Consider the following 14,489-nt stretch of genomic DNA (forward strand, 5'->3'; position numbering starts at 1 on the left):
TTTCAGGAGCTTTTTATAGCTGAAAACCGCAAAGATAAATATGCAATGGCAAAATAAAAATACATGTCTTTCGTAAAAAGCCCAAAACATTTAAAAAGCTGGAAATAACTTGAAAGACAAAATAAATCTGTCATTCTGTTTGTGGTTTCATTATCTAAGAGAAACGCTACCAATCTTGGTTCTCAGTACTGTAATGTCTCATGTGATGAGGCTTGCTGCCTTATTAGCGGCTGAACAGCTAAGGCTTGGCTGGAGTTTGCAAGCAACTGCGTGCGGTTGTTTTCCCACTGTTCATTAACTTAAAAGCAACAACTTAAGATGGCGGACTATAGCAAATAAAATGGAAAGCTCACAATATAGCCATCGAGGCACATAATAGTTTTGCCGCGGGTCCAAGAAGGAGTGGTATTCCACCCATATTTTTTTGCAGAATTTTTTTGTGTTTTTCAGCAAAAATGCAGATGGTAAGTTGGTGTAAGATATTGAAGGGAGGATGCGGGGGATCCCTCCATCCCCCAATTTTGCAGTAACAAAGGGGTACAAAGCGGCCCAGAAATTTCAGCAAAAGTACATTTCGGCAAAAAAGAAAGTTGCCAAATGTATGTAGGAGTGAAGCCATCTGAGTGACATCCGTAGGGCGTGAGGACTTGGGTCTGGAACCACATGACAAGACGGGGGAACGACGACGACAAGCAGACCGGTCAGGGACAGCCCAGCCAAGACCAAAGCTGTGGGAGGAGTGGCAAACTAGACAGCCAGGGACAGAGCAACCAAAGGATGGGTGCACCTTATCTCAAGGCCACCGTTAACAAGATGGAGAGAGAAGGTGTCACTTTAAAGGCCTGAAAACCCCAGGGAGCACGTCAGCTCAGGGTGTACGAGGATAGAGAGAGCCCACTTACCTGTGTCGTTGGTAGAGAAGACCTGTTCATACACTGCGTCAGAAGGACACGGGAGGGATGCATCTCGAGCAATCTCGGGGAAGCGAGACATGCATCTAATGAATAAGCAGCTTTCACTTCTGGCAAGCTTTGTCCTTTTGAGTCCATACAGACCATACTTGGGCTGTAAGGTTACAGAATGGCTGCCAGATCTTGAATGATGGATTACAGCGACTGACACTGCTATACAAATTATTGGTCCTGAAGAAGATGACCCCACCAAATTGAGTCATCGAAACCGTTCGACCGTTTCCAGTGTCGATATCCAGAAACAGATATGGATATGACTTTTTGGACTAATAAATGAATACCGGCCAAAGGGCCGGTGTAGTGAGTTTCTCACAAACAGTGTTTAAATTGTGATTGTGCACAGTTTTTTAGTCAACAGTTTGCCCCTACCACGCATTTACTGTACATAATACTTTGTGGGTTAAAAAAAAGGACTCTGCACCAAAATAAAAATTCCCCCTTTGGAATGTCCAGTGTTATGAGATGAGACTATACAAATATCTCTCAATTTAGGGTGGGCTACTGTATATCAATTTGAAATTGTGTACCACGATAGATTGGGTTGTGTTTATAGGGATAGTTATCTCTCGCTTTCCTGTTAGATAGGCGATACACCACTGACAACCTAGGGGTAACACCCCCCCAAACCCCTGGTAGGGACAGGATGTGCTTCTATCTAGGGACAGTGGTAGCAGACTAGTAGATAGAATATGATATTTAAAATTGTATATGTACTCATATGTGCTCCAAAACCGTTCTTGGGTGTTAAAATATGCTATAGATGTAATGGTGGATTGAACACCCGAAGAGGGTTCCAGAATGGTTCACCAGTCCATGACTGTTTAAGTGTTGGTAGAGAAGAGCCACAGAGGGCGGTCCGAGAAGGAAGGAGTGTCAGGCGGATGAAAACCCAGAATAACAGAACCCAAGAGTAGTGGAGGGAGGGAAAGAAAGGATTTACAGGACATGCCCCAGAGACGGGATTGGAAAGCAACCGAACAGGAGGAAACAGGAGAAATAAAAGAAGGTGCTTTTCAGATTACGGTTCTTCATTTGCCTTCCTAACATCCGCAGAGGAGGATGTGGGACCCAAACAGGAATACACCTGGGCATATTCAAAAAGAGAACAGTGTTCCAAGTCTACAAGGAAGGCAGAAGAGAGGGGAACGGTCTGGAGGACGGACTGAGCAAAGTATGAAGTAATAGTTGGATCTGAAATATCCTCAATAAAAAGGTTTATTTGAACCTACCCACCTGACTGGTCCCTACTTTGAAATGCAACCTCTCACAGGTCCTCATCCCCTATTGACATGGTTCGGTAGCTGACCATGTCAAACACCTCCACCTTTTCTACCATGTCCTCTTCCTCCCTTATCAACTTGTTAGCTGTGGGTTCCGAGAAACGTAACTTCTCTTTGCCTTCTAACTCTTAAAAACAAAGTCGGTACCGAAAAGAGGTTCTTAAGGGACTCCCAGCATGACTATCATCAGCATAGTTCACTTTTCCTGGAGCACCTGGATGCTGATGGTGCCCTGAGGATATGGATCATCGTCCCCATGAACACAAATTATTTGGGACAAGATCCTAAGTGGAAGATCTTCTGGATCGATGAGGACCACCCGCACGGCTATCCTCCTACTGCTGGAGTTTAACATGGATTTCGCCAGCATTACTTGAACAGTTACCATTATATGGAATTTTTGATCGGGTTGTTCCTTGTAGTGCAAATGGCCTAGTGGGCTATGCCAGGTTCTTCTTTCTCCTCTTCAGAAAGAGATTGCCCAGATATTCTTGGTCAGGGGCCTCCTCACCCCAATCCCGATTGCTTGATATTTCTGGGTTTATGAGTCTGATCTCCATTGGCTCCTCCTTTAGTCATTCGGTACAAAACCTGGCAATATGTCTTGGCTTCCTGCAGGCACAGCTCTCTCCTATTTCTGAGAGTATTATGGCCCCAGGTTTTTCACCAGTCGATTGGCGTGTCACAGCCCAAAAATCACTCTGATGCTCATGGACATTTTTAAGGGTTTTATTGATTTAGTGGTGGGGCCTACGTCCTTTCCCGATCTCTCTCATCTTCCCTGGGATTCCTGCCATACTCCAGGTTAGTACTATTGAACGGTAAACCCTACTATCTAACTTCTTTTGCTAACAATGCTATCCCTAAATGATGGCTCATTAGCTCCCTCAGGGACTTAACTTTCCCTACTCTCGTGACAGGTTAGTTCTCTAACGAAAGTGGGAACAGTGCCTGCAGCCGCCCTGTATGACTCATCTATTCCACTCTGACTTTTCCTTTCTACTCTACCTGCTACTTCTCTCCTCCACACAGATCTTCTTTCCCTCAGATGTTCACTCTTCCTGTCTCCGCCCTTTGATGTTCTGTCTCTCCTACCCTTCTACTCGCCCCTAAAACCACTACTACTCCCCCAACCACTACTTCTCATGCACCCTTCTTTCACCCAATAGCAGCCTTTGCATAGTCACTCCTTATGCTATCCTCACTACACACTTGTCTTACATTGAAACACACTTACACTGGAGTACCACTACCACTGCTTAACCAATCCCTCACCTTTTCCAACAATCTCTTCAACAGTCTGCAACACCGTCCAACCTCCTGGTCTCCTAGCTGTCCTCAATCTCCACTGCTGACCTCACATGATATACCCACAATTTCCTGTCTCCCCTTAAGTAGCCCCCGTCCCCCTCTCACGGATTGGTTTTCTTCCCATAACCAGTCTAATTCACTCTCCCTGCTTGGGACATGTACATGTAGGGGAAATCTTTCAAAAGGGTTTTAGACCCGCCTACTGGCTCTTCGGGCATTCACTGTGCAAGGGCAGAGTATTGAGTCTTTGGTAACTTGGGGGTGGGGGCACATATCCCCAATGCTGTTAACAAGTCTTTGTTTTGTCCCTGGTGGTTTAGCAGAGTTATGTGTGAGTCTCTGACGGTGAGTCTAACCGGGACACTGCTTCTCCCTGTAACTATTTTATTATTTATTTAAATAAAATAAATCTGACTTACGAGGTATGGCAGGAGACATGGTTCTGCACCGTAAACTTTCTTCATCACGTCATATTACGACTTTCAGTTTGCTGATGCCAACCGAGCGGTGATGGACCTCTACCTGCATGACAATTTCCACTCTCTTATTTTCCACGCTAGTTCAATCTGGTTATATCCACCATACAGGCACCTTCGACCTTTCCACTATGCTGGCCCGCACTTTTCAGTTCAGTCTTTAATCCTTAGTTGAAGCACGTCCATATCAAAACCAGTATAGCCAAGCCAAATGGGAGCAAGGAATGCCTAAAAGTCAACTAAAAAGGGAAAATCTTACGGGAAATGGGCAAAGATGTAATGGGGGTGGGGGCAGCTTTATTTGGTTTATCAGGTTTTGACCAGCAGAAATGTAATTCTCTTTATCATAACTGGGCATTCAACATCCTTGGGCTCATGTGTTCTGCAAATAACAGCCTAGCGGGATATTTGATTGCCGCTAGGTTACGCTATCATCTCTGACCTAGCTATTCTCCACTTCAGATTTTAGAATCTTTTTGGAGGCTAATGCATTGAGTATTAGGTTGGGTGGAAACACAAGTGATCAGACACAAAGTGCTAAAATTCTATATCATTGGCGGTCAGTGTTACCCTCCAATGGACCCAGAACTTGCCCCTTTTTTGGTCCAGGCATGAAAAGCTTGTCATCGCTTACTCGCTTAAAGTTGCTATATGGCTGTGTTTTTTTTTTGTATAGCAGTCATATTAAAATAGTGCAACTCTTAGCTACTCGCTTGCCATATGGGTCTAGAAATAGCCCACAAATCTGCGCTGGTTTCAATTTTACCTGCTGGAACTTCTAAACCATTGTAATGACATCAGCCGCCATGTTGGTAATAGCGAGAAGCTAAATACAAACCCCATTTTGTAGGTCAGTTCTCAATGGTACGAATTACGAACAGGAACATTGTTCCTAACCAGCGTTGGGAGTAGCGTCCTAACAAGTCGCAACATACGTCATAGCAGTGCGCGTCGAAATTGACAGTCACTAGTGCGTCGATGTCTTTTCTTGTATTGGCAGCCAATAGGCGCGTCACCCTATGTTTGTCCCCGCCCTCTGGTTCTCTCTCTGTGACAGCCGTGCCGGGTGCTTACTGACAACGGAGGCCGCCTGGGACATGGGAGTTCAGGACTGCGAGAGCAAGCAGTCGCTGGTGACTCAGAACCTTCGGAGCCACCAGACCTCCTCCCACTGACGCGCCCTCCTTGTACTCTGGCAGAAATGGCCTCACTTCTGATAAGAGGTTGCCGCAGGCCACCCGTCCTTCATCCCCCAAGAGTCTTCGCCAAGGAGGCAGACAAAGGTACGACTCTTTGCCATGTACGGATAGCAGTGCATCTACCATTCTTGCTTGTGTAAGCGTACGCCCACGGGTAAAGGCGTAGCAGTTGAATCGTGGTTAGCGTGGAGTGACTTATAAAAGACTGCGAGTGTGCCTTTGGGATTTTAGACAATGGCTTGGAGCAATGTGCAACACTGTAAGGAACAAATGGCAAGATGAAAGGGCAGAGATTAAGGCACTGGGGCCAACCAGGGTTAGTTAACAACAGATGTAACCAGCCGAGGACAAATCATTCCCCGAGATCCCCTGTCTGCGGATATAGATTGGGGGCAAATTTAATTTGCACGTAGATCGGGTAAATTAGAAAGCTAAAAAGTAATGAGAGAGACGAAACTCGGGGCATTGGGACCACGGTGTGTCCTGATCACCCATAAGCAAGCCTTCTCTGCCATGTCACGAATGTGACCTTGGATTCAGGAATCCGATTGATTGTGCCTATGAACACGGCCAGAATGTTCTGTTCCTGGTGAACCTGTTGCGAGTTTGCCCATCCACTCCTTGCAGTCTCAATGTCGCACCCTAGCGTGCCCTATCATTGGCAACTCGAACATCCCCTCCCACCTGAATGCTTCGGCGGTCTGATAGATCTGTTCTTTGACTGATAAAGACGGCATTGGCGACCATCAGCAGCCGCCCAGGTGATGTGTCACAGGCACCCACTCGACCATCCCACTCAACAACATGCATCTGTTTTTGAAGTGTCAGAAAATGCAAGGTCACTTTATTATGTGTCCGTTTAGGCTTTTGGCCCCAAATGCCCGAAGCAAAGATTTTACTGTGAAGACTGCATGTATTGCGGGCTTCTCCATCAACACCAGTTTTCTTGATTTGAAAGTTTCCCATATCATCTTTTTCGTTGGCAAATCTTGCGCATAAACCATTCTTTAATTTAGCGCAGTCTCACTGTTCTATTCGTGTAGTTCATTCAAAATGACAGTGGTTTATTATAAATGGTATACAGTAGATATCTGGAGACCCATCTAATGCAAGCAAACACATTTTATTCATACTTACGGTTTAAACTTTTTTCACGGTATATCACCCTTCCCCCGCACCCCTAACCGGTAGTATCTAATAACTTGCTGCAGCGGCTGCTCGATGCCTGGCACATGTTTCTAAAGGTCAAAAAGAAAGCACACCATTCCAAGGGGAAAAGGGCGCAAGTCGAAGTCCATTCATTTATTTTTGCAGGCTAAAAGGCCCAAGATCAGGAGGAAAGTAGGTACAAGCAAAAGAGCAGGCAGCGGCTGTTCATGATACTAGTTTATGACCGCAATGCGGAAATAGTCCCAGTCAAATGATGACTCGGAAAGATGGCAAGAAGCTGGCTAAAACCGAAAGGTGCGTCTGCTTAATTTAATAGGTATCCCATACTGTGATTACATCTATTCCATAAAGTGTTGGACACCATCCTGGTATGGTGTCCACAGTAATGACACCCACGAACGCACTAATCTCACTACACACCCGGAGGCGAACAGAACCCCCTCAATACAAATGTGTAGATAATACATACTTCTCTGTATTCCCCCCCAAACACTTGATCGATTTGATGTCTTATGCCCAAAATACATTGCATGTAGCACCCGTGCCCTGGTCGTTTCCAAGATACTGTCGCCACTGGAGACAGTACTTGCAGTATTCCATTGAGTACTCTAGATTGAAGCCATTCTACCAAAACCAATTAGCTACTAATCAAACGAGGACTGAGAGCCTGGTGGTGAGAGATTGTTGTCACTGAAATATACCCCTATTACCGGGTGTATGTTTGGCATATACAGCGCAAAGATAGCGGAAACAGAAGGACATAGACTACTGATTAAATCTCCACTATTTCACCTTTAAAGGCGGCATGGTTGCCGGAGAGTGCATAACTGGGCACCCCACATCCTTGGGCTCATGTGGTGTGGTCCTGCCTAAATATAGCTCTTTTCTGGGGGAAGTTTTTAAATAACAGACTAGCTGGATAGTTGATCTAGCTCCTGCGGAGACCAAGTCCCTCAAGTGGCTGCTGCGCCACATCTTGCTCCCCATCCGGAACGGCTGGCATCCGACTCTATGATGATATCCGGAGCAGAACCGAAAATGGCTCTGCCGTTCCAGGCCTCCATGTGCGAAAGCCACCAATTTAGCTCTGTCCTTGCTTGAGGCGATAGTGTCAGTCTTTGAGAATAAGAGAGACTGCGTCCCAGGTCTTGGCCTTTTAGTCTTTGCAATTCCCGGTAATGTAGGGGGCCCTGAAAAATTGCTTGAATGGACGAGGACAGGAGGCCTATTACTCTCGCTAGCTCCCATAGGGAGATTAAATTCCTCTGTAGGAGTCTGCAAATTTCCCTTTTTGGTCGAATGTATCTTGGCAGCTGGAAGACGAAGCTGCGAATTCTGGGTGTCTACAATGAACCCGAGAAACTCCATATTCTTGCCGGGACAAAGAACCAACTTCTCCCAGTTGATGAGGAAGCTGAGACTGTGGAGCAAGTTTATGGTTGGTTTGTTCCTGTACTTGCTCTCGAGATTGAGCCATGAGAATAGTGTCCAGATAAATTATCAGGCGGACGCCTTGCTCTCTTAAGGGCGCCACTACGGGTCTCAATAGTTTGGTAAATGCCCATGGAGCTGAAGAGAGACCGAAAGGTAGACTCGTAAATTCCCAATCTTTGTGATCCCAAGAAAATCTTAGATACTTTACGTGCTCCGGATAAATGGGCACCGCGAGGTCAGCGTCTTTGAGATCTAGATGCACAAGCCAATCGCTCGGCCTGAGAAGGTCTCTGAGCATGTGGATACCTTCCATCTTGAAATGTCGATCTACTATGAATTCGTTGAGTGCCTTCAGATTTATTACAGGACTTACCTTTTCCTTCCTGTGCACTAGGAAAATTGGACTGAAAAACCTGCCTGGGGTTGAGCCGGGCCGAATCGCCCTCTTCTGAAATAGACTGAATTTCGCTGTCTAACGCTCTCTGATCTAGTTCTGACATAATTATTGAGACAGGGGGACTGAACTGAAAAGGATGTGCGAAAAGCTCTAGCCGCAGTCCACGCGCTGTATCCCTGACCCAAGCGTCCCAGGCTTCTGAAAAGAATATTAGACTCCCCCAATGGGCGTGCGCGGCGCTGGCGCTGCAATCGCTAGACTGACCTGGGGGTTGTTGAGTTCCGTTCTTCGGTCCTCTCTTCCAGTAGCGGCCTCTGCTACGTCCTCTGGAGGGAAAGAAGGTGTCAGCACAGTCTTGCCAGGTGTTCTGATGTTGGTACTGAGGTTTTCTGTCGAAGGCATAACGGCCGGAAGGGCGACCTTCGACGAGAAAACCTTCTTAATAGAGGCCTGGGCCTTATCCAGAGCGGTAAAAGTACCTACGAATCTGGACATCTCCTTCCTAAAAGAATCACCAAAGAGTACTTGCGCGGCGGCGCCGGACTCTGTTTGCCAATTCCGTCAGTTTTGCATCAATCTTGAACAGTATGTCTTTTCTGCACTCGGTGGAAATGGCGCAGCTCGCATTTCCCAGCAAGCAAATGGCTCTCTGAGCCCACCCGGAGAGAATGACTGGGATCGATTGCGTTGAGGAGGTGGAGGCTCTGTCTGCCAGATCTAAAATTTTTGTGAGGGGACCCGCAACGTCTAATAGTTTATCCTGGCATGACTTCCAGGCTCTGTCTATGCCCTTTTCAGGGTTTTTCACATGTTTTGCCATGAAGGTGATCATCTTGGAATCTAATTCTGGTGTCATCGCAATCTTATGCGGTATGTCGGGGCGTGGACATTCAGCTCTGAGTCTTGCTCTGGTTTCTTTCTCTAGAGGCTTACGTAGCCTGCTAAACATGTATTCCGTTGTCCTGACTGATTGCTGCCAGTCGGTGGACCTAGGATGTATTGAATCCTCAGGGTTGAACATTCCCTCAGTAGGACGTTGTTCCCTGGTGTTTGCCTTGGGGATGGGGGCTGCCGCTCTCCCTGAGGCCGAGCGTTTTGAATCCCAAATCTCGCTATTCTCTTCTGAAGAAGCGTGTGATGACTCTTTATCATATAATCCCGAGTTTGCTTCATGTTCTGCGCCCTGCTTGTCTCCCTCCAGGCTTGAGGGTCCAACACCCCTGTTTCCCTCCTCAGGGTTAGAGGGTCTTTCAAAGGAAGGGATTACCTCCCTGGTCATGAAGGCATGTTTCAGCCTGGAGAAGGCGTCCGATAATGCAGCAGTGGCAGGCATCAACTGGCTCAGGGGGGGTCACAGAGCTTTTGCTCTTACGATCTGGACTACTTCCCCCTTGGGTAAGGTGTTTTTCTCTTTTGTGTCTTTTTACCTCCCTTTGGAGAAGCACCTTGCATGCGCTCTTCCATTTCTTCTAAGCGCTGCTGTATGGGTAGAAGCATACCTGTTACAGCTTTCTGTACGCTGTTTTCAACAGCAGATCCTAGGACCTTTTTGTAGGCTCCTTTCCATAGCCACTTCATCAATGTTACAACTGTCCACCTCTCCCTCTGACCATTCCTGGTCTGATTGAGGATTGTATTGTGCTGCCATGATAAATCACCTTACCCCGTTTTTATTTATTTATTTATTTTTTCTTTTTGTTTTATTTGTATATGTTCAAAGCGAACTTTACAAAGGACATGTTGCGGGAAGAAAGAAAAGAACAAAGTCACTACGACTACTCGGGGTGGGCTCCTCCAGATGTTAGCATTTTCATGGCTTGTTCCAAGAATTTTGTGGTTGCTAGGAGCCACGATGTACGGTCTCCTCCAATCAGTCTTGGCCACCAAGTTTCTTCGTCCCACCCTCTGTCGTCCCCGATTAGATGTTTGAAGTAAGCTGCCCTCAGGGTTACGGTTTTTGGACAGACCAGCAGCAGATGTCTAATTGACTCAGTCTCAGTTGCACACAGGCGTCATGTGCTTGAATCCGCTAGTCCTCTGATGTGCCGGATTTCGTTGGTCTCAAGTAGATTCAATCTGATCCTTAGGAGTGCGTTTCGGGCCCCCTTACTGGGGAATTTTTGCAGATATTTCATCGGCTCATTGAGTTTGCTGAACGATGGGGGGAGGTGAAGGAGAAGTTTGTTCTTGGATGCTGATTCTTGAGTTTGAATCCAATCTAGGTCTTTCAGTTTCTGGTAGACTCTTGTGGGGTTGGTGCTGAGATCAGATTCCGAACACTTGACCGACTTAAGTTGGGCCTTGTTGAGATCTTTCCAGGCTGTCGACATCTTCGCCTTACCAGAGAGCACTTCTTTATTGAGGAGACCATAAATATGATCGCTGTCGTCCATAATACATTTCCTGTATAGCCTGAGTGCATTGATATTTACCGTTGCCTTTAGTGACAGAAGGCTCAACTCGCGGCGAATTGCAGCAATAGATGTAGATTTTGGAAGGCCAAACACCGACTTCCAGAACAGGCTTTCTAGGTTCTGCCTTTCTAGGTTCTGCCAAGTTTTTGCTGGGATCGATGGCATGGCTTCAGCACCGTAAGTGATGGACGGCACAACTTTTTTTCTGTAAAATTCAAGCACTGGAATGCAAGAGAATTTTCCAAATTTAGTATAAATTGCTTTTCCTTGAGAGGCCAACTTCTTGGTTTTGTTATGGAGGGATGCCTGCATGGAGGTCTCAAGTTTCGAGCTGTCAATCGAAACACCCAAATATTTATATTCGGTGACCCTCTCGATCTCGTATTCCTCAAGACGCCATGTGAATTTGTCGTTGATTTTTTTTTTAAGACCAGCTGCCATTATCAAGATTTTAGTTTTCTCTTTGTTTATTCTTAGGTTGTTTTTCTCCATGTAGATGAGGAGATTTGAAAGGTGCCTCTGGAGGCCGATCTGTGTCTGGTCCAGTAAGATTAGGTCGTCGGCGTACAAAAGATGGCTTATTTTGGCGTCTGCTACTTGTGGTGGAAAAGTGCATGTCAGGTCTTCTGATGCCCCGAAGTCGCCAATATAGGCCAGGAACAACGCTGGAGCCTTGGGGCAGCCTTGTTTTACCCCCCCGTTCAGTCAAAATTTCCCCTGAAAGATTTCCCCTTTGTGACAGTCGGACCCTGATGGTGGTGTCCGAGTGTAGTGCTTTAATTGGCTGCAGAAGTTCCGGTCCACTAGATCGAAGGCCTGGGAGAGGTCGATGAAGGCAACGAAAATTCGAGGTTTACCTTCCCAGACCTTGCTTTTTAGGTTGCTGATGATTAGTATATTAGCCGCCGTGCCCATCTTCTTTTTAAAGCCTGTTTGGAACTTGTCATTGCGCGGGGCCGACTCTGCCCAAGCTTGAAATCTTTTCAGGAGCAGGCTCCCATAGACTTTGCCAATACAGTTCAAGAGTGCAATAGGACGATAGTTTAGAGGGTCTGTGATGTCGCCTTTCTTGTAGATCGGGACGATGATGGATTTGGTCCACGAGGGCGGCAGGGCTTTCTGCGCCGCACATTTTGTGAAAATCGACGCAATCATCGATGCCCATTCTGCTGGGTTTGCTTTCAAGTCTATGTTGGAGATGCCGTCGGGGCCTGCTGCTCTCGAGATCTTCAGATTTTTGATGTGGTCTCAGATTTCGACTTGGTCATCCAATTTTAGCCAGTCCGTGACCAGCTGATTGTCACCCAGTGCGGTCTCTGTTACGGAGGATGTTGTTTCAGGAGCTTGGAAGACTGGAGAAATGAGAAATCCATCTTTGCTCGGCCATGGCGTTGATGGTTGAGTTGTTAAGTGAGGGGGCCGATGATTTTAACAATGACCAAAACTCCTTTGCCTTGTTTCCGCAGATGGCTTTTAGCATGCATTCCGCATCTGCTGGTAGAGTTGGTGGCGATGGTTTTTTGCCCAGTTTTTGTAGGTTACTTTTGCCAGCCTTAATTGATTTTTGTTTTGGGGAAGATTTCCCAGCTGTCTCTTTGGCCTGCGGAGCTCTCGTCTTTTAGCTACAAGGGTAGCATCGTAGGAGTGTCTACGTTGAATGAACGAGGAAGACTGCTGTTTGGCTTTTGCCCTGTATTGTACCAATAGAGGAACGTAGTCCAGGTTTTCTTTGCTCTCGGTGTTCCCCTTCCAGACATATTTGGCCCGCAGGGATGTAACGGCTCGTGCTGTCATATTCATTCTGTTTCCACGCTGATTTGATTCCACTGCTAGAACGTACGGCGCAGGCTGTGTAAAATGATTGGCCAATGACATCGTGAGATGGTTGGTCGCTGGCTGTCGTTTTGCGTACTTCAAAGGCTTTCACCTTGCCCAGGAGTTGTCTTGAAGTGTAGATGTAATCAATGGTGGCATTGAGAGGACCTTGTTCCCAAGTTGGCAGACGGTGGGCATTCGGAAAGACAAAGTTCAAATTTTCCAAGTTTCTTGAGGACATTAGGGACAACTAGAGGTGCCCTCTTTTCCCTGCTGGCGTCAGGTTAGAAGATTTACCCGGTTTTGCGACTCCATCACAGAATTTGACGTTTAGGTCCCCACAGATTATGATGGCTAGGACCTGGTGCGCGGCTTGAATTTCATCCACCAGGTTTTCCATCATCGTTGGGTAGGACTCTGGGTTTATAGCTGCCGGGTTCCAGTACGTGTTCACAATCGTGATTTGCGAAGATCTGGAATGGGAGTTTTCAACCCAATCAAATAGGACTGCCAAGATCGAGAGGTTGGCTAAGAAGTGTGGCCTTGTGTTTTAGGCCAGTTCCCTGCCGATAGGCCGTGAGGTGGCCCGAAGTCGGGCGACCCAATAGCCTTTTGTTGCTGGGGCCAGGATGATGTCATAACCGTCCATGACAGGAGTTTGTACCAACCAAGTCTCTTGTAGGCAAATGATATCGAATGATGCTAAATTCGCATCGCCCATCGTTGTAAGGTGTAGATGGCCGCGGGTATTCCATGAACAGCAATGGAGAGGAGTTGAATGATGGTCGACCGTCGGACGATCCAGAAGCCCTTCCAGCCGACCTGCGGGTTGCTATTTATTCGTTTGAGACAACACCTTGGGAAGCCAAGCCCCCAACCCCTGTAGTTTTGTCACTTGGTTTTGGCTTGGAGGATACGGCTTGTATTGTTGCTCTCGGGCTTGGCCTGTTTCTCTGCGCTGGGTGCTGTATCAAGTCCCCTTCGGGCGATTTACAGTTGATCCTGGGAGACCTGGCAGTCTGGCAATCAAGGGTTTTAGTCCGCTTGAGAAACCTTGATTTATCCCGCAAGGTGGACAGGGGGGTTTCTTGAGGCTTTGAGTTTGAGTTGGCCCCAGTTCGGACTTGTCCCAAACTTCTTTTACGTTCTTGTCCCTTTTAATTTCCGATGATTTTATTCTGGCGGGCCAAGTTTTTCTCGAAGTGGTCTGAGTCACTTAGGTGTGAGTTTGAGCTTTGGGTATTGATGATATAACCTAGAGCGGCCAAGTCCTCTTTTGCTCGCACTATTTCCCTTTTCACTCTCTTGGAACCAGTGTAAATATTCACTTTGGCTCTGTCATGCGAGTGGTAGGGGTACACTATCTTTAGGTCAGAAGATTTGATATCACAAAGTTTTGGGATCAAGCTGAATAATAAGAGTAGCCCTCTTCTGTTTAGGATTATATCATCCTCGTTGTCTGTGTTGTTCCATCTTGATTGGAGGCTCACTCAAAGATTTGGTTTCCTTGCGGTAAGACTTTGTTCTTGAAGAGTAGTGGATCGACGAGTGCGCCCCACTTTGGTCTTTTGGTGTGGGTGCTGAGGGGTAATTCTCTCATTTCTTCCTTTAAGGAACGTTCTGGCTGAGGCCCCCCGGGAGAGTGGTGTCCCGACGTAGCACTAGAGGCCGGTTTATTTCGACCCGGTGAGTCTCTCGCAATGTGAGGAATTTGTACCCCGTGTCCTTTTCGCTTGCGTCTTCAGTGATTGCCGTCTCTAGCAAGATTCCCGGAGTATCCAGGATTGCCGGTTGGGGCGTCTCCTGTGTGGCTGTCCCCCTCCCCACCCCCCGCCACCTTGACCAGCGGTGCGGGTTGGAGATCATCGAAATGTTGAGAGATTTCCATCGGGTCTTTTTCTGCTAGGAAGTCTTCTGTGGTGCGTGGCGAAGGGACGCTTCTTTTTTGCTTTCCTGATGGCAGGACCACCATATGAGTTGGATTTCCGGCTTCCGTGGCTCCTTTGTCAACACATGAAGCTG

General features: G+C 47.0%; 1 protein-coding gene across 1 annotated transcript in view; it reads left to right on the forward strand.

Annotated features, from left to right (window-relative positions):
* The first annotated feature begins 5,019 nt into the window (after positions 1-5,019).
* LETM1 (leucine zipper and EF-hand containing transmembrane protein 1) overlaps positions 5,020-14,489 on the forward strand; it is a 919,975-nt gene continuing 910,505 nt past the window's right edge. Inside the window, exon 1 of the mRNA XM_069632136.1 lies at positions 5,020-5,321. Coding sequence (XP_069488237.1) covers positions 5,240-5,321 — 82 coding nt within the window. The 5' untranslated portion in view covers positions 5,020-5,239. The remainder of the gene's footprint in view (positions 5,322-14,489) is intronic.

Source organism: Ambystoma mexicanum, chromosome 6q, assembly GCF_040938575.1.
Source record: "Ambystoma mexicanum isolate Mex_15411 chromosome 6q, UKY_AmexF1_1, whole genome shotgun sequence".
Lineage (NCBI taxonomy): Eukaryota > Metazoa > Chordata > Amphibia > Caudata > Ambystomatidae > Ambystoma > Ambystoma mexicanum.